The 24,319-nt window shown below is 40.0% G+C and overlaps 1 protein-coding gene across 4 annotated transcripts in view; it reads left to right on the forward strand.

Annotated features, from left to right (window-relative positions):
- The window catches only part of pde1cb (phosphodiesterase 1C, calmodulin-dependent b), a 139,783-nt gene that overhangs the window by 40,481 nt on the left and 74,983 nt on the right, over positions 1-24,319 (forward strand). For 3 of the 4 annotated variants that reach the window (XM_077558476.1, XM_077558477.1, XM_077558479.1), the window contains exon 3: positions 4,537-4,702. In XM_077558476.1, the coding sequence (XP_077414602.1) occupies positions 4,537-4,702 (166 nt within the window). Of the gene's footprint in view, positions 1-4,536; positions 4,703-20,245; positions 20,706-24,319 lie in introns of those variants that run through there. The other variant, XM_077558478.1, reaches the window with a different exon arrangement.

A 24,319-nucleotide genomic window follows, 5' to 3' on the forward strand; every position in this document is an offset into this window, starting at 1 on the left:
TTAGCTTTCCTGGTGGAAATCATATGGTTTGGCAAGCCAAGGCAAGTTTATTTCTATGGCACATTTCATACACAAGGCAATTGTGTCATGGTTTTGGTTTGGGTTCTTTGCTATGTTTTGGGTTTTGTCTTTGACGTTCACTTCAGTTGCGTTTTTCCTTGTTTAGTATGATCATGTACACCTGTGCTTGTCATCCCACACCCCAATTGGTTCCCTCAGCCACGTGTGTTCTGTCCACGTGTCCCTTGTTGTGTAATTAGTTGGTGTGTATCCTCACAAGTTTCTTACCATTTAGGCCGTTCGTCCACACGATGGCGTGGTTTCTGATTTTGAAACAGATCACTTTTGAAACCGGGCTCCAGAGTGGAAAGATTTCAAAACGCGCCCTGTACGTGTCCGTCTGGAGACCATTTGCAGGATTCTCCTCCAGTGATGACGGAATGGTCACAGCTCGATGACGATGCGTTGTCGCAGTGTGATGAAATATGCGCCAATTCTCGCGTGACTGCACGCGAACCGCCGTTCTGTCAACAACAATGGCGGATAGCCATGTCGTAGTCGTTTAGCGCAGCGTCCTTAGCTTGCTTATGCTTTTGCAGCAACATATTTTGCTTCTTTATTCCCACGTTCAACAGGCGGTGTTGTACTTGAATCACCCGCCATTGTCACTTCTCCTGTGTTCATCTTCTTCATGTTGTTTCGATACATGCAAAGCCATGTTTGTTCTGTAGATTGCAATAAAGTTAGGAGAAAAAAAGTGTTTGTCTTCTTCGCTGATTCTTCTTCTACACTTTCCGCCACAGCGCCACTTCATGCTTGACATATACATTACAGCCGTTAAACGTCCTCAGCATCTTCTTTTGGACACACGTAAGTGTTGTAATGCTTCTATGTGTACGAGATTTGTTTGAGGAACGAAGCTGGCTTTGCTTCCATCTGGACGGTTCCTTAGTCTCCTGTTTTAGTTTGAGTCTTTGTCAGTCCATTTTTCCACGTTTTGTCATTTCCCCCATGTCTTGCCAGTTCCTTGTCACTTGAGCATGCTTGGATTTAGGACTTTGTTGTTTCCTTACGGCACGTTGTGCACCACCTTAATTTTGTTTAATTAATAAAACCCTTTTGTTTTGGACTTTACCTCGGCCTCATCGCTCTGCCTCCCCACACTTGGGTCCAAAACCACAGCCAACCTAACAAAGTAGCAAGCAAAGACAACACCGACAAGCATCACCTAACCCAATTAACAACATTCAGTAGCATAGCAGAGAAAACAAAAATAGCTTACAAAAATGACTAAAATAACATACATTGACAATGTTAAAACACATTAACAGCAAACTTCAAAAACATTTACAGTAAAGAAGTAAGAATAGTTTTCAAAATATTTGAAAGAAAAAAAAAGAATAATGTTTGAAAGACCTTAATCAAAGGTATAAGAAAAAAAAGCAACATTTTAAATCCTTACATTTGAAAAGATTCACTCCCAGCCATTTTCACTGAAGCAACCCCCTTCGCTCCCAGCAATTATACTGGATTTTGACAGATTTTGCAAGGCCCACAGAATATTATGTTCTATTGCTATAACATACATAACACAAAAACATATAACCTACCAAAAGAAAGATTAGAGTCTCTTCTTTCACCAGGAAAAAAAAGTATATTTCTATCTGTTTCTGTATTGCAGCAATTAGCATTAGAATATAGCTAAGTTTCATCATTATTCACAAATCTGTTGAAAACACTGGGGAAAAGAGCTTGTTGCAACATGGCCCTGGTTGATCTTTTATACTCTGCTGCCACGCGCTGGCCATTTTGTAATAACTACCATTGCTTCAAGGATTCTCTTCCGTTCAGAGGCTGCATCAAAGCCTTCTGTATGCTCTAGCATAAAAAGCATAAAAACATATAAATACGTCTTTGGGAACATGGTAATATTTAAAATAGAACATATTAAACATTTACACTCGTGGGCTGACTTCTGTTGGCATATTCCATTTGTGGTAAATGGACTGCTTTTTATATAGCGCTTTATCTACACCATATGATGCCCAAGGCACTTAACAATACATTCACCCATTCACGCAAACATTCACACACCAGTGGTCGACTGCTCCCATGTAGCACGCTGCCAGGTCCACTGGGAGCAATTTGGGGTTCAGTGTCTTGCTTATTTCGACATGGTCACCTGAGGTGAGGAACAAACCCACAACCTCATGGATGGGAGAAGACCACTGAGCCATGCCGCCCCATTTGTATGCAGCATAACAGCTACATTGCAGCTTCACCATGTTTCGTTAAAACTCTGAGTTCCACTAATTGACTCAAGTCTGCAGATCTTAGTGCCTTAGTGGGTTTATATTGAGTCAGCATTTCTCGAGTATATTCGGAACCCAAACCATTCAGTGTAGATATATAGATCAGTAGCAGAATTTTTAAATATATTCTACTGGGGGCCCAGTGTAAAGCCTTAAGGACTGGAGTGATATGTTCTGATCTCTTTGTTTTGGTCAGAACACGAGCTGAAGCGTTCTGGATGAGTTGCAACAAATGCTCTTTTAACAGAGTACGGTCAGAAATCCTCTTTTCTTTATTGTCGAAAACAATGACGGCCATTTGGTTTAGGTTTAGCTGAAGGACATTTTGGTTCATCCAGTTGTTAACTTGCTCTAGACAGTGACACAATACGTTAATTGAACTGCTGTCATTCGGGGACATTGATAAATACATTTGTGTCATCTGCATAACCATAATAGTCAACATTGACATTTTGAAGCATTTGACCCAAAGGTAACATATACAGATTGAACAGAAAGGGTCCAAGGACTGACAGCTGAGGGACCCTACATGTCAGGAACATTCAATCAGATTCAAAATTTCCAATGGTCACAAAGTAACTCCTTTCCTCCAAGTAGAACCTGAACCATTTAAGGACTGTTCCATTTAATCCCAGTACCCACCCACGTTTCCAGCTTGTTCAACTGTATATTATGATCAATTGTATGAAATGCTGCACGGATGTCCAATAAGCACCGATACCTTCCCTGTGTACTGTGATGAGGTTGGAAACCTGACCGGAATTTATTTGAACTCAAGAATTTGCTGAGAACGGTCTTATAGTGGCGAGACATTTGGAGACAATTTTCCCTTAAGTTTCCAAATATAATTCCTTGCCCAATCAAACTTTCAATGTAAAGCATTTAAAAATGTCATGAAATGGTAAATCTGTATTTTTTAAATCTTATTTGCTGATTTGCTTGGATAAATCACATCTTTTCTTTCTTGCACTAAGAAGGCATCTCAAATTAAGTGACCCAAAATTATAATTTTTTTAAAATAAATATTAAATTATGACATAAAAATGGTTTTGCATTATAACATACAATATGCATGTAATTTTACAACTGATGATTGGCTTGGAGGAATCACATGATTTATTTCCTCTGTAATGAGATGTGTGGCATCTATAATCAGACAAAACAATATTTCATGCTCAATTAGAAAATATATCATCTAATTGGAATGAATGACTGTACTGGATATTGGTTAAAATTGTATTTATCAAGAAGGATATTTTGGCCAACAAAACTGAAATTGTCAATGAAGTAAAGCAAAAAAATCATAACATATGCTGTGTAAATATGTGGTATTATATTTGCTGAATGGCTTGGATAAATTTGACAAGTCTCCTGCCTACATAATGTGTCCATTTTGCCTCTTGTTAATTGACAAAAAATGAGTCCTTCCTTGCCCTCAAAGTAAAACAATAACGCATTGTACTGTACATAATGAATATATAATACACATTTTTATCCTTGACGATCGTCTTGTGTAACACAATTAAATCACAAATTTCATTCACCATCTAGGCTTCACTGAAATGATCATCAGGCGCATCATGGAAAATTTTCTAAATATACTTTAAATTTTATGAAAATCCAATTATAAATATATTTTTGTTCAATGAAGTAGAGCGAAAAGCAGAACAATGAAATGCTCTTAGGTGGGAAGGCACCTGTGTGTTCACCTGTTGGCTTTCATACAGCAGAAAGAATAAGTCATGGCTTCCTCCGAATATATCAGCTCGGTGTTCAATCAAAAAGGCTCAGATTTCACAATGAGTAAAGCATTTTGTAAGTAAACGGCGATGAGATCATGATTGAATTTTTCTTGAGGTCAAATTGGTGCCTTGGCTCAATAAAAGTTGTGAAGCACAGCTACAAATGTACAATGACTTTCCCTTTGACATTTATCCTCTTGTATGCAATTAATGTTGATCAGTGCAAAAGAGGCTTTATAACCACAAATTTCAAATTGAACATACGGTACCAATGACAAAGATGATCAAATCTGATGCTTTCTTGTGTCATTTAGTGTCACTTTTGGCTGTGTTACATAACACGTCCACATGATGGCAGCATTAGAATGCTACTCCAGTCCCCACAAGTGATTGAGTTTTAGTGCTACTCACCAGCAAACAAATGATAAGATCCTTGTGTACAGCTACATACAAATACAATGCATCTCTTATCATAATTGCAGGCTCCAAGTCCCAAAGTGCTTTATGGAACGCCATCACAGCAGGGATGGGCATCAAAGGCAAAGAGCAGAAGCCCCCCCAGAATGACCCTCGGAGTCCTGAGGAGATTCTGGCAGATGAGTTCCCCCTGACGGATGAGGCGGACGCCACCGAGAAGACAGCCATCAGGTTTGATATTTGTTTGGCCGCTTCCCGGATTTGAAACCGGATTTCTTGAATGTGAAGCAGACGACAATTACACTCAACTGACTCCAAACTAAACATACATCAATCTATCCGTCCTTTCTGGTACTTGCCCTTACTAAGATTGCGGGGGAGCTGGAGCCCATCACAGCTGTCATTGTGCGAGAGGCGGGGTACACCCTGGTCACCAGCCTATCAAAAGAGCACATACTGTATACATTGATTCATATGTATGGACAATTTAGAATTTTCAGTGAAGCTAGCATGCCTGTTTTTGGAATGCGGGAGGAAGCCAGGGTTCCCCCGGAGAAAGTCCTTGCAAGCCTGGGGAAAACATGCAAACTCCGCACTGCACACGCTACCAGGAGTGTCAGACTCATTTCACTTCATACTCCTTCCACACAGTTTGATCTCGGGTGTGCTGAACCAGTAAATTTGTGGCCAAATAAGCTTTAAATAACACTATTAAAAATGTTCACCCCTATTGTTTTAGCCACATCTAATTAGAAGTACATTCAGACGATATTCACATTTATTAATGATTATCTTGTTGGAAATCATATGTGATTTTATGTATGTACATTTTCTAAAACAACTTAAGATCTAGAAAGTTTTTTGAATTCAGATAGATTTTTACAACCATCCAACTGGAAATCTTGATGACCTCAATTGACTCATGACATTCACGCAAACTAAAGTTATCCCCCTGCCTTGTAAATGTTTATATAAAAATTAATACAAGTTGTGGCAGCAGTATATGAACAAAACAAAAAAGGGTTCCGACCAAACCAATTTCTTTTGAACTGATGCTGTTAAGTGACATCGTGCATTATTCATCGTCTTAAAATATTTTTAAAGTAGTTGTTTGTTTGTTTTCCAAAAATTAAATGAAGCATCGTTGCGACCTCCAGTGGACAACATTTTTTGATTGAAAAATTGCGGGTAATGTGTTTTCCAAATTTGCCGCTTTCCAAAAATCATCCCTGCGGGCCGGGTTGGACGCCCTGGTGGACCAGTTCTGACCCATGGACTGTGCGTTTGATACTCCTTGATACATTTAACCCCTCAAACCTCAGAATTTTGAGGCAGATGTGCTAACCACTAGGACATGGTGCTGCTCCAGTAGAACCATGGAACCAGAAACATGACACAGGAAAGTGTCTGGCTGCTTCATACGACAATTAAATATCAGTTGTATTCAATAATTGATTTTCCCCATAGATACTATATAAATATTATATATCAAATTGTGTAGTACACAATTTATTGTCGACAAAACCCTTATCAGCACTTTTCGTTATCTTATTTTTTTTTATTAGAGTCTCTTCTCTTTATAGTTGTTTTGACTTAAAACCTTGCCTGAACAATTAATGAAGGGTTGTTTAGTGATTCACGTCACCTATGGAAGTCGACCATGGAGATTCCACTGTATAGTATATTTTGTAACGGTGCAATGATCCCTGTGTCAGTCATGTGACACTTAAGTGCATTCACCGAGAGATAATAGATACAGGAGAAGCATACTTATACTGTATGGGTTTCATTTGCATAGGGTCAATGCACCATAGTCAGCGTGCACATTCAGTAAGTGTCTATGCTTCTTGGCATTCTGTGCTCATTTTGTATTTTTTTCTCAATGCGAATTTTGATTTGACGTGCCACCGTTTGAAGAAGAACTGTGCTTGCTGTATGAAGATAATCTATCTGACATTTAATCCTTGTTGCACACTCACACATGCTCACACAACTATTGTAATTGCTATGTATGGTCGTCGACCTCAAGGGATGCGGCCGCGATTGATTCCACCTTGATACCAAGGACTTCAAATGACCATTAACATAATGTCTTGTCATTTTTGGAATATTGAACCGCTTTTAACCGTCTGATTCCAATTAACCTTGATGGCTCCAGAGGCAAAATTGCCGCAGGTGGCACGACGCGAGCGTTTCCAGGCGCGTGGTCAAAATGCATTGTGATGATTGTATGCATGATTTGAATTGGAGATGAGCTCATTTTGTTTCTTACCCTTCCATTGTCTCCTTTTTTGTCTGCCATCTCAAAATACAGTGCTGTTGTTGTCGCCAATGATAAGTGTCTGTGTGACACACATTCATTTGGCTGAGGAAAAAAGATTAGTTTTTCAGACTGAGACTTGCTCCTTTGTGATTTTAAGACATGGATAGCATAGCTTCGTGGAGGTATGCTAAATAGTACTCACTGCATGGTGACTGTTCGTTGATTTACATCACTGTGTTGCAGTTGGATGTCCAAATGTCATTAATGACCAAAAAATGTCATATTTGAGTAGGGCTGATTATTTTATTAATCGGTGTAATTTTATTTTTCATTTTTTGGATTAATCGATGACTAAGATGAAAAAACATGTTTTAATTAAGTTATTCATTCAAAAAAAACAGGACAAATTAAAAATGCAGAAAACGAAAAAAACATTGTACATTGATTATGATTCACTTACTGGTTTGGTCCGTAGCATCATTTTAAAAATCAGCAAAAACGTTGAACATTATTTTCTAAAGTAAATGCAGATGTTTCCAATGTCTTGTTTTGATTAAAAACCAAGCTAATCACTCTGCTTTGATGAAGGATTACTGTATAGAAATCTGAGAGGATTTGTTGTTGAGAGGTTCGATTTATAAGGGTTTGGACAATTTTATGTCAAACCAGATCCCTAAACTAGTTAATCCAACCTCTATTTCAGCTAAACTTGTGCACTGTTCTAGAAAGGTGTGTGTTTTTTGAACCAAATCTTGATTAAAATAATACATTTTCAGTACAAATGCAAAACGTCATGGCATTATCAAGTATCAGAAACTGGCATCTGCAAGTACAGTAATGAGTTGTTCACTTTTTACCAAATTGTTACTTATTGTGAAGTGATTTGAATGACTGCTCATACCTCGAAAAAAACTTGGGTCACTTGTATCTTAAGGCACCACTGTTGTATTGAGTGATTAAATAAGCACAGTATTTTTCAGGGATCCATAAAGTTATGTAACTGCTGTGTCACCGCGGAGGCCTGAGCTGCTTGTTATCCTCTAGGGCCGAGGTGGGCAATCTCGGTCCTCGAGGGCCGGAGTCCTGCAGGTTTTGTAGGTTTCTCACTTCCAACACAAGCTGATTCCAATCAACAGGATCGTTATCAGGCTTATGCAGAGCTTGCTGATGAGCTGATCATATATCAGCTGTGTTGGAGAAGGGCAACACGCAAAACCTGCAGGACTGCGGCCCTCGATGCCCACCTCTGATCTAGGGCAGGGGTGCTCAAGTTCGGTCCTCGAGAGCCCCTATCCAGCCTGTTTTCCGTGTTTCTCTCCACTAACACACCTGATTCGTGATCAGGATCGTTATCAGGCTTCTGCAAAGCTTGCTGATTAGCTGATCATTAGATTCAGCTGTGCTGCAGGAGGGAAACCGAACTTGAGCACCCCTGCTCTAGGGCGATGAGAATGAGATTTTATGGAAGGAGATAGTGCTGGCATGAACTGAAGCTGGCAGGACAAGAGTATTGGCTATTGACTTTCCCAAACTGAACAAAGTTAAGGTGTCTAGGAGGTGTAATCTGTATATTACACATGAGAAAAACTGCTCATGCCGCTTGAGCCGTTGAATATATTCAAGAGTTGCCCTCACCGCATGTTCTAGTGCTTCAGTGAGTCACCGTAAACAATATAGAGCCATTGGTGTCTTGATACTCGGTGACTCATCTGCCCAACTGGTTTCATGCTCTTCTTGCCTTTTTATATTTTAAAGAAATGGGCAGTGATTAAATGGCCTTCTGCTAAGGGTGATAACGTGAGTATTTGTCAATGGCGGGGGTGTATGTACCACTAGTGACCCACTGTTCTGCACACAGGATCATTCCTTAGCTCGTACCGACAGAGAGGCAATTGTAATGACAGCTTTTGATTACAAGAACAAGATTGCTACGTTCTTATTTGGCAGGTTAGTCTGATGGCTTCTGGGTTCAGCTAAAAATGACAGTTGTGATCTGTAAAGCAAACCCTTAAACAACTAGACAAAGTGCAATTTCTGCAGAAATTGCGTGGGAATGGTGAAAAACTGAATGCTATTAGCTGAATGCTAAGATTTGAATGCATGTTCTTATGAAGTAAATTGAAAAATAAATTTTGTGAAAATTATACATTTTTAATTGTAGTTAAATGACAAATAAAAAGAAAATATGAACTGCAATTGGTTTTAGGTGGGATTTAATCATTTCTGAGAAATTATAATCCATTTACTGATATGATAGTCAGTTGGTATCAAACCATTGAATGTACTCAAATGTGTTCCAAGCTGGATTTGAACCCAGGTTGTTCGTGGTGGGAGGCAATTGCTCTAAGCACTCAGCTAATTTGACTTGTTCAAAATCATGGCTAATGGCTTATTTATTTTTAAAAGTGTCATTTTATGCTGCTAACATGCATTTAATCATTTCCTTGAAATTGTCTTTAATTTCCTGATTTGATAGTCAGTTGGTATCGAACGTACTAAAATGTGGTCCAAGTGGGGTTTGAACCCTGGTTCTCCATGGTGGCAGGCAGTTACTCTGATCACTGAGCTGACTTGACTTGTTCAAATTCATGGCTAATAGTGTATTTATTTTTGAAAGGTGCATGCATTTAATCATTTCACTGAAATTATAATCCATTTATTGATATGATAGTCAGTTGGTATACATGTATATCACTTAGCATAATGGCCATGTATATATTTGCAATGTACAGTCAGAGGTGGGATTCGAATCTGCGACCTCCTGGTTAAGGGACAATGCACTTTACCAACTGTGCCACTGAGCAGTATCAGACAGGTGGTAATGATCAGTTGTATGTATGTAAGTGGGCGTGGAAAGTGAAAAGTTCAATGTCTGTCCCATTGAAAATGAATGGGGAAATGTTTATATTTAACGTTAAATCGTGCAAATACTGTAAGTAATGTGGAATCAGACGATATATATAGGCAAGAATTTTTGAAGCAAGTTGTAAACGGTTGTAAACGGTGTAAATTGGAAGTATTATGTGGGAGTTGTTACACGGCAAAAAAGTGTGGAGCATAAAAATCACAATAACATTTTTGGAAATGCTTCAGCATAGGCTTTATATGCGCCTTGTTTAAACTGGACAAAGGTTTGCTCTCTTCCGTTCTACGTTCTAATTTGCTATCAAACAACACCTCGTTTAGAGAGCAAACGTTAGATTGAGTAAATTTCACATGATCAATAAGATACAATTCAAAACGACTTGAAATTCACACGGCCGCACGTTTGACTTCAGAGGCCCGCATGGCTTCTGCGGTCAGCGCTGTGATTTATCCGCCGGCTAATTGGACGCTGCACAGCGCAGTTGATTAAAGCGGCCGCCTCTGTGGCAGCCCCCGGTTTTGCTGGCCGACCCCTCCTTTGGCTCCCGCTGCTTTCATCACAAGCCCCACAAAACGGTTAATAAGCCTCCGCTGGTGTGTGCGTGACCGAAAGTGCTTGGACATCGACCGAATGCAGCGTCACCTCGCAGTCGTGACGTTAAGACCGCCCGCCTGAGGCCACATCATTTTGGCTCTGGCTTTTAATACATTTATGCTGCATTAATGGACCGTGTTGCCGTGCCGAGGTTCCTATAATCCCACGCTCGCTATCATTTAGTTTATTTTACATACATTTCATCAATGCTGTTAGAGAAAGGCTTTTAACCTTAGCTTAAATCAATATGTTTGTCCCACTGTATGTAGCCCCTAAAGCCCTGCTAATTACATTTTGATAACAGATTGAAAATACACAGTAGAGCCTTTTTTTTCTTTTCCTTTTTTTTTTTGGACATCTCAGTTGGTAAAGATGCCACACAATAATCAGTAATTAGATGTACAGTATGCAGTAGTTTGTATGATAATGTTTCTTTTGGATTTTGCCACACTCAATAACCCCTCTTACACACACTCACATTTACGCACTTCCTCGAATGTAAAGAAAACATGAGTACATTTAGCAACAAACCAGTTATCATTTTTGTGAATGTTTACATGAAGGACAGCATGGTTGAGTAATGATTTTGTGTGTGTGTTTTTAGCCAAAGTTTTTTGCTAGTGTTAAGGGCACTCGGGCAACCAGCATCCCAGGGAGGGAGGCACTTCAGGTGAAGGTGTAAATCCTCAGAGATCTTTGTCACTTTTACATGTTTGAGCTACCGCCAGCGTGCCGCCGGCCAAAGCCTTGACCCTGAAGTGAACTCAGGGAAACTGAAAATGGACATGCGTCACTTCCCGAGAGAGCCATAAGTGTTGACAACATAGATATGTGCCAGGATGGGGATGATGCCTCATGTCTGGCTCAAAACTACTGAGGCACAAACCAACGACCATATGGACGCCTACTGAGTGATGCCATTTACAGGTTGCGCTCATCAAGACCAGAGCGACAGAGGAAAGCACATGACCCTTATTTCTTTGTGCCTACACTCTTCTCTTAATACTGTTGGAGTTCATTTTAGGGTTGGGCATAATAAAACTCTTCCAGGCAGAGTTAATCTGAAAAATGCAACACTGATTCTGATTCTCACTTTTTTTTTATTATAAACATTTAAATTCTTTTGATCAAAGAAATGAAGTAGAAATTTTCATTTGTCGTTGTAAAAGGGCAAACTTGATTAAAAAAAGACAGGAATTTTGGTGTTTTAGTTACATTTGTCATATTCTTTATCCTCGGTACAGAATGACTAGTGTTAGTGCCGTACTGAAGAGACATCTCAGTGAACAGTATATCCGTCCGTCTGTCTTATTCTACCCCCAGGGGTCAAATACAATATTATCGTGCTGTTTTTCCTCATTAAAATGCACATTAGGCTACAGCATTAAAAAAAAAACTTTTAAAAAGGTGGCATTTGGGAAAGGGTGTTTTGAGAACTGAGTGTTTTGATTATGAATGCAAAAAAACTAACAAAACAAAAAAACTCATAGGGACTGAGTTAAAATATAAATAAAAAAATATTCCCCCAATAGCAGTTTCACAGGTTATGCTTTTTTTTCTTTCTTTTTTTTTTTTGGTTCATTATGTTATTTTTTTTTGTTTGTTTGTTTTTTTAAGCAATATGTGTGTGAGTCCATGTGCCTTCAGTTGTAACAGGATTTTTAACTTGTGTGTGTGTGTGTGTGTGTGTGTGTGTCTGACATTGTGGTCAATTGGTTGGAGGGGTTAATTTTAATTCATGTAAAGCACTTTGAGTTTCATTTTAAATATGAGAAGCTCTATGCTAACATCATTTGATTGATAGAGTTTGACTGTAAGTTTCAAGGACACATCCCTAAAATTTAGCAGGGACTTGTCCATTTTGGGCCAATTCCAGGGGCTGCTGTTGACAATCCTACTAGGGAATCACTCAAATGAGCCACAATTGGAAGCAGGTTTGCTACACGGATGGGTGCTGCTCAGTTATGGCACCTATTTTGCATGCGCTATATAATGTGGGCCCAGCATGATATTAGTTTTTGACAGCGGTTTCGAGAATTTACCATGAGGGCTTGTTTGCGGCTTCAATTTTCAATAAATTGGCCTGGCCCAGGTGTCAATTCTTAATTCTTTATCTTGACCAAGTCCTTGCTTCTCTTCTCACAGACACTCCAAAATGTCTTTAGAAACGTGGAAACTGGGGCCTTATGCTTTTGTTTTTCCATTTTCCCCTCCAGTCGTTGTCCATGTTTTTTGGGGTATATTAAACATACAGTTACACTTACTGCTCATGCAACCTTGGACTCTTCCCCCACATCTAATGAAAAGGGAGTCGTGATGCATAGATGGGAAATAAGGTTTCATGACGGATAATGATACCAAAGTGTGACTATTACTGGCACCCGCAATTGCTACTTCGATGCATAGATATCCTTATCGACTTGCTTGGGAATTTTAATGAGATCTGAATTTTTTATGTACCTCCAAATGGCCACCGCTGTTAATGTCGTGATTGTGATACGTGAGCTTTAAGGCGCCTGGGTGATGTGACGAGAATAGCTTAGCTGAGTGTAATTGTCACAATGACGGACATATTTTAGCCCGGTGTCATTCAGAGCCTATTTCAGTCATTCCAGCATTTCATTTTAGGATGACTTGATTGTAGTGATAGTTATTTAATACTGAAGGCAAAGCCTTAGAAATGGACTGAAATGCTGCAAATCATGTGAATTCCGCAGTGTCAAAGTAACTCGGAGATGTTGCATAGTCCTCCAAGACCAAACTTTGATTCATCGAGTAATGTGAGTTCCATGTGTACTTAAGTGTAGTTCAATCTCCCTTAGACATCATTTAACATTCCTTGGGAATATTTTGTTATGTAAGTGTCACAGGCAAAATATAACAAACTAAAATCCCTATCCAAATATTTCTTCAACTCCACACTATTTTGTTCCATAGCCATGCTAATGTCAGAACACTCACATCTCAAATGATCTTTCTCCATTATAATGAATGAAAATGCCATTAATCAGTTTCAGGACAGTCTGTTGTTACATTGCTCTTCGGAAAACTATGGTAGATGAAATAAAACTAAATAAACAACAACAACAATTGTTACCAGTATCTTCACCTGACTTTGACAGAAGAGGAAAACAACTATTTTTAGTGTGAATCTGTGAATTTTGGATGGTCAATTCTGCCACAACTACCACAACCTTCAGAATTGTTGTGGAACATTGTAGACTGCAGCCGTGACCTTTGGAGGGGCAAAAAAAAAAGTAAAAAAAAAGCACATGATAATGTGCCTGCACTGTCCACCCACTTGGGGTTCAAACTTCAAACCCATGCCACCGAGTCGCCATGCATGGGGTGAGGAGCTGGGGGTGGGCTGGTGGACAAAGGGTTAAAGGGGCACTTTGGGCACCAAAAGGGCACCCATAGCTCCCCACGCACGTGCCTGGACTGCAACTTTTTCAACAATTTTCTGTATTAACTCCAGAGCAAATAAACAAGGACAATTTATTTTCCTTCTATTTGTTTTTTTTGCCATCCGCAAGAATATTTGCTATCATTATCATCCGACCTTGGCGGAGGTCTGCGCTCAACTGATTGCCTTTGTTCCACTCCGTCTGCTGTTGTGTGATATAAAATCTTGATGCCTGCATGTTGCACAACTAATGTTGCCGGCTGCGTTATTCACTTAAGACAAATGAATGGCTCCCTTAAATAGAAGCCAGCTTTTCCCCATTTGAAACAAAATTCTGCTAGTGAGTTAGTAACTGTAACTACCTCTGCTCATATTGTTTACAACAGTGGTCCCCAACCTTTTTTGCATCACGGACCGGTTCATACAAGTACACAACTTTTGCAGACCGGCAACCCAGTGGTTTGGAGGGGGGGTGGGGGCTGGCTTGGCTGTTCGGCGGCTGATTAACAAAAGGCTACAACAACAAATGCAAATCCACAGTTTTTTTATGTACCTTTACTAGCAACATAAACACCATAACAAGGGTAACAACAACACTTTAATATGGTGAGATCACTATGATAATGCTTATGAATGATACGAGCAACACAAAAACTGGGGTATTTTGTAGATATAATAAATAAATGTGAAGCCACATTTTTATGTAACTATATTAGCAGCGCCCTCCTTAAATGAGCCAACATAACAAGGCACCACAGAACAAATCTAAAGTCTTTGAGTAACTCACTCACCATAATGGAAAATTAAGAGCTGCTCGCTGTAGAGCAGGCTATCATGCGTGGGAATCACCTGTAGTAAGTCCATGCACGTTTCTCTTTCTTCTTGGTCATAGGCTCCTGTGTTGTCTCATCACTGGGCCTTTTTTCCGTTACAAAGAAACTTTCCAAATATGTCGATTAGCATCAGCGCTACGCGACTGAGATAATTAGCATTTTGACATGCGTTAAGAGTACGTCATAAACAGAGAGAATCCGGTCACTTTTCACAATAAAATATTTTTAAGCCTCGGCTAATCAATTAACCAGAAGTAGAGTAAGTTTTTGTTATTCTTTCAACTGTGCGGCTCACCGCGGCCTGGTCCAAAGTGGCCCGGGACCGGGCCGTGGCCCGGTGGTTGGGGACCGCTGGTTTACAAAGCTAACTCCTGAGCCCAATTTGAACCCCATTGATAACCAAAATAGTGTTATCTACCAAAGCAGCTCAACCGTTTCTCAGCTGAAGTTCTCTACGTAGCAGTATTAAAGATAATTGTGGAGATGGCGTCTTTAGCAACAATTAGCATTTCAGCACACTCTGGCAATATGGTCTCTCCACAATCTTGTGCTATGTATTATCTCTGTAGCTCTTTCATTTGTGTTAAACATACATTTTAATTTACCTACATACATTTCTCCTAACGGAGCCCTTACTCCTAATAGATGAATCTGCAGTTGGGTACTCTACTAACAAAAAGCTTGGGATATTTGGCTTTCGAGTGAGATTTCTTATGAACGGTTAATGTAATTTGACCTTCTCTATACCCAAATGTTCAGCTGTTCAATGTTTCAGTACTTGCTGTTCAACAAGTAGCAGAAAAACTAAATCCAAGATTTTTTCCCCCCAAATAATGTTTACTTTTTTACCTTTCTGTGACTCATCCAGTGTCTGTCTTGCAACCTGCTGTTGGCACTCTGTGACACGCTAAGCTTAGTGACCAAATCCCTCTGAAAACATCCTGTTCAAAGCCTCGCAGGAGCAAGGTACTGCTGATCACTTAGGTGTCGTCTTGATCTCATAATGTCAAACTGTGAACCAAGGAGTGTATTTACGGTTCAAAAAGTTGTGAATTTTGCTGTTCAGCTCCCTGCTAGAGAAGTTGTTCAAAAAAATCACTGAAACCCTGAAGGGTTGGTCATGTGCATTCAAATGTTGACCTGAAATGGTTGCAAGTTCATCTTTAAAACTTCACTCAAAAACTTAATATCCCTAACTTTTTGGGAGTATTGTAGTGCATTTGTGAAAATCTGGTAAATTAGATGCCATCATCCAATGTCAGCGAGGGATATAGCATGCCGGAAACAGTTGGATAACGCTCTTCTGCGTTCACAGCTCACCCTCAGAGTGCTGACCTTTAGGGACCTTCCAAGCTTTTTTCCACATAGCCGTTGTCATATTTACACTTCCCGACGACCCTGTCATCCAGTTCTCGGGTGTGCCAACCCGCGAACAACAAACAGTGATATTGTCAAGCAGTTGGTGTTGATGCTTTCTCCTCGCGTTGACCTGCAGTCACCCGCATGCCAGTGTGGGTCCCCCGAGAGGTTCCACAAAAAAACGTGATGAAGAGTGCATTTAGACAAGCTCAAAACTGAGACGCCAGCGCGCCTTTGAAGAGAACATCAGCAGGCTTCTTGATGCCCGGATGAACCTCTTGCACCAAAGCCATCACCGCAGATGAAAGGAAGAGACATGTTTGAGGTGGTGCCCCGGCTTTACCCAGGCATCATGCATCAAGTAATTGAAAGAGCGTCAAGTGTGGCGGGGGACGCGAAGGAAGGCCCGGTTGAGTTATTCTTGCAAATTTGGGAGAAAACTGTCATCTTGTTTGTCACCCGAGAAAAAAAAGAAACTGTACTGTACTCGTATGTGGAACGTCTATGCTCAACCAGTCTTTTTCCCCCAAAAGGAAATAATGTACAATGAACCCCCAAATATTTATGGCAGTAAATATTTACAATGGTCAGCCACTACTGTAGTCGCACAACCCTGCCTGCACATTGCTAAACAGTTTGGTTGTGTTTGTTGTTTGCCGTGGGTCATCGTACACACACACACACACACACACACACACGCACGCATACACACCCGCGCGCACACACAAAGATACAGATTAAGTTGTTTTTGATTAGGTCTGAACAATGGCGATTTAATATGTGATTATTTTTTCAAGGTCCTTTTTAAATGTATTTTTCTACAAACACAAGCAATTGGTCCTTAGCACAATAAGCATCAGATGTATACATTGTAGTATACTAACATCAGGACTGGGTGATATGGCCCAAAAAAATTGGTCTTGATTAAAAAAAAATTCGGTCATTCTGGACAACTATGATTTTAATCAGAGTAATACAGCCAACAAACAATTAGTGTATTTAAAAAAATAAAAATAAAAATCATGTGCAAAATGTAAAGACAACAATAATGTATACTGATTTTCAATCACTTTTGACATAAACATAAAATTGATAGCTTGTGCAAAAAAAAGAAAAAGCTTTTCATATCGTGTGTATAACTTGCTTAAATGCCAGAAATAAGTAGTTAGTAACTATTGTAAGCACGTCTTGTAAACCACCCGTCCAGCATTCTGCCAATTGTGCAAAATTACACCTCACAATAACATTTGGATGTAACAGAACTTAAAAGAAAGCAGCTTTTAGTAATGAGCACCAGCTTTGATTGCTTAAAGTTGAACTCTTAAAATCCTTCCATCCTTTCACAATTCAGCAAATTTTCAAATCGTACATTTTTTTTAAATTGACATATTCATTGAATTAATTAGATTTTTTGCCCAGCCCTAATATTAAGCCAAAGCATTAATATGAAAGACAATTTACCTACTACAATCACATGTCCGTCTATCCATACACCCACCCACCCATTCATCAACTACCTCTTATCCCCCCCCCCTGAAAAACAAACAAACAAACAAAAAAAAACGCTTATCTGAGGTCAGACTTTTGTAGCCGGGGATCGGGCCGCAGCCCAGCTCACAAAGCACCCAATCCTTCTGGCCCTTCTCACAGGTGGTGAGTCCATGAAAAGGGGGGATCCATGTTTCCTTTTCGGGCTGTGCCAGGCCACCAGACGTTTGCCTTCAAGCCCCACGCAATAATATAATGTAAACTAACAAAATACAGTACTATTTATGTAAATACTTTGACTTGCAGTCTTGTAAGCATTCACCACGACAACAAAATTCTGCAACACAAGTGTGGCATTCACATAAGTAAATACAATATACTGTACTGTAACGTAAGAAATCACACAAGCTAAATTGCATATTGCAACAATAATGCAAACAAATCTGTTGCTTTATTACTAGAACATATCCAACATCTTATCTGTAAACATGAACTACGCTTGTTAATTAAACATTGAACATAGAATAAATAGAATGCTGTATACATATAAAAAGGTGAAAATTGAGGATTATGACATAACATCTTCAGATTAATTGTAAATAAATGTAATTCTCTTTGTTTTATGTTTAAAATTTTGATGCCGCTTGTCTTGGACATGGCTCTCCTGAAAAATAGGTTTTTAATCTCAATGGGACCAAATAAAGGTTAAATGAAAAACTATATATATGAAAAATTTGACCGTTAACTTCAGCCAACAGTGTCAGCGAACAGTTTGACTTTGAAGTCTCTTTTTACTTACTAACGCCAAATCTGCCAAACTGCTGCTTGTTGTGAAATGAGTCAATTGCCACCATAAAGCGCTCGTATCTCAAGTTTGTGACTGCACATCAAAGCAAAAAAAAAAAAAAAGGGACCAAGGACAGACCGGACATAACAAACAACAACTACAAAATATTTAGACCTCCTCACACTGCCCTAAATCTCCCACGATTTGTTATTTTGCAATCACTGTCAACAGCGAGAACAGGAGGCATTGATATGATTATGCACCACAATGCTGTTTGTGCTGGGGTGGACCATGTGGGATGCAGAGATGCTCTCATTGGATCAGCGTAATCTCGGTCAAATCAGCGTCAACGCCGCCGTCTGCATGCTATTTAATCCTGCTCGGCTCGGCATTTAATATGCGGTGCCACAAATGTATTCACGTGCTCACATGACAACAGGCTGTATTTCTAATGACATCATTTCAATGTCAACGTCAGTGTCAGTTCATGTCATGCTGTCAAGTGTATGGGTTGCTGTTTCTGCATTTACGTTAATCCTGTGCTGTTGGGTATGTTGAGAAGAGTGTTTTGATTGTCCCTGATCTGTTCTGTAGATAGTGACCAAACATCACCAACTCAATATATTTTTAAATTTCAAATAAAAAACAAACAAAACAATACAAAAATGTTGAACTTGCAATAATGCCATAATGTAATCAAATGTAAAGAAATGTAACAGTTTTTGCCACATATAGAGATGTTCCATACCACTTTTTCAGCCAAGTACAAGTACTCAACTCGAGTTGTCACTGATACCAAATACTGATACCACTAGTACTTCTGATATATAAAATGTCCCCTCCAAAAAACAATAGCAGGTAATTTTAAAGAAAGACCTAAATATTGTAATCTATCATATTATCTTAAAATTGCATGACAGTGATGTTAATTTTCCATTTGTTTAATTTCTATTTCTTAAAATTGCCACAAGCGCCATTGCGAATACCGAAACCTTAAAATAAGTATAGTGTTACACAATATTCCACAAAAAAAGAAAAATTGTGTAGTTGAAACATCCACACAATTGTAAATAGTAACACATACACACACCACACATGCACAGTTGCACACATTTGTAAATCGTTTGCCAAATTGATTTGTCAAATTTTTACACTGTTGAATGTAAATAAACTTATTTTGCTATCAAAAAACACTTTTTCATTGTTGGTGGTAGTGTTTTACAGAAGTAAAGCACTGTTTAGGAGTTTGTGGCATCATTCATGGGGGGAAAAAAAGTGTCAAATTCACTAGAGTGCATGTGTTTCACAAAAAGCTTGATTTCTACGTATTTTGGTCCAAAAAAGTGTCAAATTCACTAGAGTGCATGTGTTTCACAAAAAGCTTGATTTCTACGTATTTTGGTCCAAAAAAGTGTCAAATTCACTAGAGTGCATGTGTTTCACAAAAAGCTTGATTTCTACGTATTTTGGTCCAAAAAAGTGTCAAATTCACTAGAGTGCATGTGTTTCACAAAAAGCTTGATTTCTACGTATTTTGGTCCAAAACAGAGCATTTCGGTGAAACTAACCTATTTTCTATTGTTGATTACTGAAAAACTGAATAAGGTAAAAACAAACTTTTTTTTTTCTATGAAAGATGAGAGTTCATTCTTTCATTTGGTAGTATCTGTGTTTCCATAGTCCAAGTGGACCTTGAAAGATCAGTCAAAATGCTCTAAATCAGCTGGCACCCACATGTTCTCTTTTCTGAAAATGGTTGGCAGTCAAAGAGTTAAAAATATACGCATATGGTCGCTAGTTTGCGAATTTTGCAGAGGTGGTCTGGAATGTAATTTAGGGATAACTGTATTCATACTTCAATTATTATTATTTTTTTAGGTACACCTTATATGTATACAACTTCTGTGCTGCATGTAATTTGTCCATTTTCTCCCTCCAGATACTCTTTGATTTCTTCCTTTGTTTTGAGTTGTCATCCTGTGAACCTTTTCATAGTAATCCTGCAGGTTCAATACCGTCATCCGCGCTTCTTTTATCTCCCTCCCTTCTCGCTTGCCAGCGGATGAAACAGAACGTGGTTTCTCATTATCAGCCATGACTCCTCCCTCTTTGACTGCCACTGTTCCTCCTCCCCCTCCCCGGTGTGTGTGAAGAGCTCGGCGGTAGTGCGCGTTAATCCCGGATTGCGTTGCCCTGCCGTCTGCATCCCGTCATTGCTGGGCAAGCATGGCACGGCTCCAGGACCCCTGTGCTCATGCAAGAGATGACGAGTGAGCTTACGGGACAGTTGGGAAAGCGCACAACAGCCTCAGACTCTTTTGTGAAATTTAACAAGAGGGGACAGAAGAGATTAATAAAGGCGGGTGGAAGCATGACGGTCGGCGCATCGCAGCTGTGGGCGCCAGTGTGACTGAAGAAAGAGGCAACCTCAGGTCACACTTTTCCATCTCGCTCTCTCTGGCACGTGAGGGATTAAAGTTTTTTTTCTTCTGCACTGATCTCCCGTTGGCACGAGTGTTGTCACTCGTGAGTGTGACATGGAGTCTCCCACCAAAGAGATCGAGGAGTTTGAAAGCACGGCCCTCAAGTACCTCCAACCGGAGCAAATTGAAAAGATTTGGCTCAGGCTCAGAGGACTGTGAGTATGACCACTTTTACTCTTGTCAACAAGTGTGTGTGAGTGTGTGTCAGTGACGTATGAAGGATGCCACATGGAGCTCACTAATCGTAAGAAACAATTGAGATAAATCATAGTGTGTTTAGAGTGACGCACCAAAGGTTGGGGAGCCTGTTGGGAGTTTTGTGAAAAAGGTAGGAAACGTCAAGGAAGTTGTGGTTTTATTACTGGCCTGTGATGCGAAAACTCCCAAACTGAAGAATTTCTTAAATTTGCAGGTGCATATAAAGGAGGTTGAGATATCCACATCTCTGATAGCCTCTGCTCCATTAGACACACTCCCAATTTCACCTCTGAAGCCAAGAATTGTGTGGCATACCTTCCCATGCATCCGTACCACGCACTTTCCACAAACACCCTCTGAAAAAAAAGACCAAGAAAAGGACTATATTAAAGGAGTTATTGTTTGAGAAGCCAGTCGTGCATGTGTCTTAATAGTGATGTTAGCTATCTATAGCTTCTGTCACAAATAGTTTAACCTAATTGACATAGCAGACAAGCAACAGGAATTTATAAAACTGTGCTTTTTGCTCAACTCCCTGTTGAGGCTTCTCGCAAACATAATTTAATGTGCGACAATGTCACTGTCTGCTGTGGCGAAAATTGATACAGTTGTTCGGCATTGCAGAATTCCCTTTCACCAGCTCTGTTATGACTGGGGGACTCCCTCTGAAGGTGGTAAATTGAGGGATTGACCCAACTGGTTGGACAGAGGCAATTGCTTTCAGCACAAGGGGCAGAAGTAGTGAGTGTCAACTGCTAATCTTGAAACCCCAGTCTTGGCTTCCTGCTATTCCCTTCAGATAACCACCATCCTAACTTGAATGCTTCTTTGTTGGTACCTTCACACAAAAAAGTATCGCAGATGAAAGCCAGTTTCACAGGCAGGGTCAAAGGGGCGTATGAAAGTCCAATTTCCTGCTTATCAGAATCATGATTCAGTTGCTCTACTGTTGTGCAATGATGTGCAGTGATGCAGGAAATATGAGTGATTGCTCGCTCAGGTCGCCCTCGTTCTCTCTTTTTAATGCCATTTTCTCATTCGATGACACATAAAAGAGAAGACCTCACAGAATTGACATTTTTACAAGATATTTTAAAACCGATGCCAGTTTGCCAACCAATCGACCCTTTTCCTGGCTCCAAGAACGCAGCGTTGCTCTGTACGCCCAAGATGGAGTAGCAATTAGCTTTTATGCACTTTGTAATGCTACTTCGACTTTGTTCTGAAAAGAGATATCACTCCATCATTAAGGTTTGTTATCAGAATTTGTTATTTCCATTCCGCAGATCATTCCTTATTTCCCTCTCTTTCACTACCCTTCAGCGACCTTCGACATCCCCTGCCACATTGAGTTTCCTCGGCCGACTTTCATTTTGCCAGTGTCCTAAATTTACCATCACAACAGTCTGTCCCGTCCAGATATTTGACATTTGACGGTCAGCCCAGATAACGATCCTTGTGAGTCCTCAGAGTGTTTCAGAGGCATGTCAGATGTCACATTAATCACTGTCTGAAATAAGGGAGCTACAAGGCGACAGTTGACTCTATACACATATGGATAGCAGTGTTGTTGCTGAAACCACAGAGACCGAGTCCAGAACAAGACCACTGAGAGATACTGCCTGATGACTTGCTATTTTTGGTCACGACTGGTCTTTATATAGCCTGATTCCCCAATGTTTGAGTCTGAGATGAGAACAAGTTAAAAAATGATTGATTTAGAGACCAACGCAGTTTTAAAGGAGACCTATGCATTTCCCCTAAATTTCAAAGCAGGTACTGTATCTCAATAACAGGCCTTTTGTCATACCTACCCCAAGAATTAAAAAGTACAGCATGTGTTCATCCCCCCCACACTTGACCCAGTGTCAGTCCTATCTATTGCTGCCCCCCTCAACTATTTGACCATTGCCAAGAGCGGCTTTCATTACTATGACAACCAGGGGCAGAGCTATGGAGTTATGACAACTTATTACTAGCCCAGTTTGTAAAGGAAGATAGCTAGCTTCCATAAAGACAGCAATTGTGTTGTCACTTGTGGAGGCAGTGCTTCATCACCAAGCTGCTGAACTACACTCCATGCAGCAGACACTTTGCCAAATACAAATAGCTTCATAGAGCATGACAAGACTCTCTCACACATGAGCTGGTGTCGGCCACAGCTCACTGACATACATTCACACGCAGACTCGCCTATGTCACTCACTACCCCACCAGGCACCACCTCCTGAAGGCAAATGTACACAAACAATGCAATACATGCAGTGTGTTAATGTGTTTAAAAAGTGTGTCTTAAGTTAAAATGCATATAAAATGTAAAACTATGCTTTAAAATATTTATTTGTGTATGATATATTTTCACTCATGGGTGGGTTGTTGTCCTCCACAATAAAAAGGACTGTACAAGTAAATAAAAGGTCAATTTTACCTCACGTCTGCTTTATGACAAATGCTCATCTTGACACTTTTGGTAGTATGGCTTTTTTGGCATGTCTCTATGGCGACAGGGTGACTTTGCCTGTATGCGCTGTCAGCTGCTGTATAACTGTGTGATTGGTGCATCTGTCTCGCCACTGAGTGTCCCATGGGGCACACCAATCACCCGTAGATGGACAATGAGTGCGTTGGCTTTGGACACTTCTTGTCCTTGCTCTGCAGTCAATCATGCCGTATCAAGCCCTGTGACATCCCCAAACAGCATGTTGTGCTTTTCTACCCTACCATACTCTCCCCTTCCTGACAAATTGCCCCTTTATGTTTTTGCATTGTTTCCAATGGAATCCCATAAATAAATTACATGTCCGCCACAGACCGACCTTGCTAGCGCCTCCGCTGATTAAAGGAAATCAATGAATTATTTAATCACTTTATCAAGAGTTCATCACGGAAGGCTCCCTTAAGGGATAGGCGACTTTGGATCCAAGTGGAAGACCACCTGATAACATAAAATAATAATTTGCATTAATAATAAGCATTAAAAAAAAGGTCCCAAAACCTACTCATGAAATCATGAAATGTCTAAGTCTCGTCATTCGTGAGCTTTCAATCCACATTTTTCAACTTGATGGGAGGTTTGAAAGATGAGATGAAGGTCATCTTTATTTCTTCACGTTTCTCCATAGTCTTCCCCTTCTTTGACTGTCATTTAACCTCTATCACAACTCAAACAAACCATAAACACGACAGTACTTTCATGCCTATCGTTTTAATCACTGGACGCAGGCCAGATGATTGATTTTTATTTTTATATGGAGTTCCTCAGCACGAGGAAGGAGTGCTACCTAGAAGGATTGAGAAACAAATCAAACTAAGTGCCGACAATTGTGCCTGAGCAGCATTTCAATCCAAGCCCACGTGTTTTTGGACTGAAGTGGGACCCCCTCAACTTGCCAATGACGAGTGCCTTGAGTGTGTGTATGGATTTGGCTTTTAGAGGCACGCTGTAGGCACCTGGCGCAGGCGTAGGTGTTTGTTTCGGGCCAAATGTTAGCGTAAGTGATAGTAGGTGTGTGTGTGTGGGCTCCTCGTATGAAAGTAGGCAGGATGTCAGAGGGTGGAGTGGATGTGTGCA

Source organism: Vanacampus margaritifer, chromosome 2 (assembly GCF_051991255.1).
Source record: "Vanacampus margaritifer isolate UIUO_Vmar chromosome 2, RoL_Vmar_1.0, whole genome shotgun sequence".
NCBI lineage: Eukaryota > Metazoa > Chordata > Actinopteri > Syngnathiformes > Syngnathidae > Vanacampus > Vanacampus margaritifer.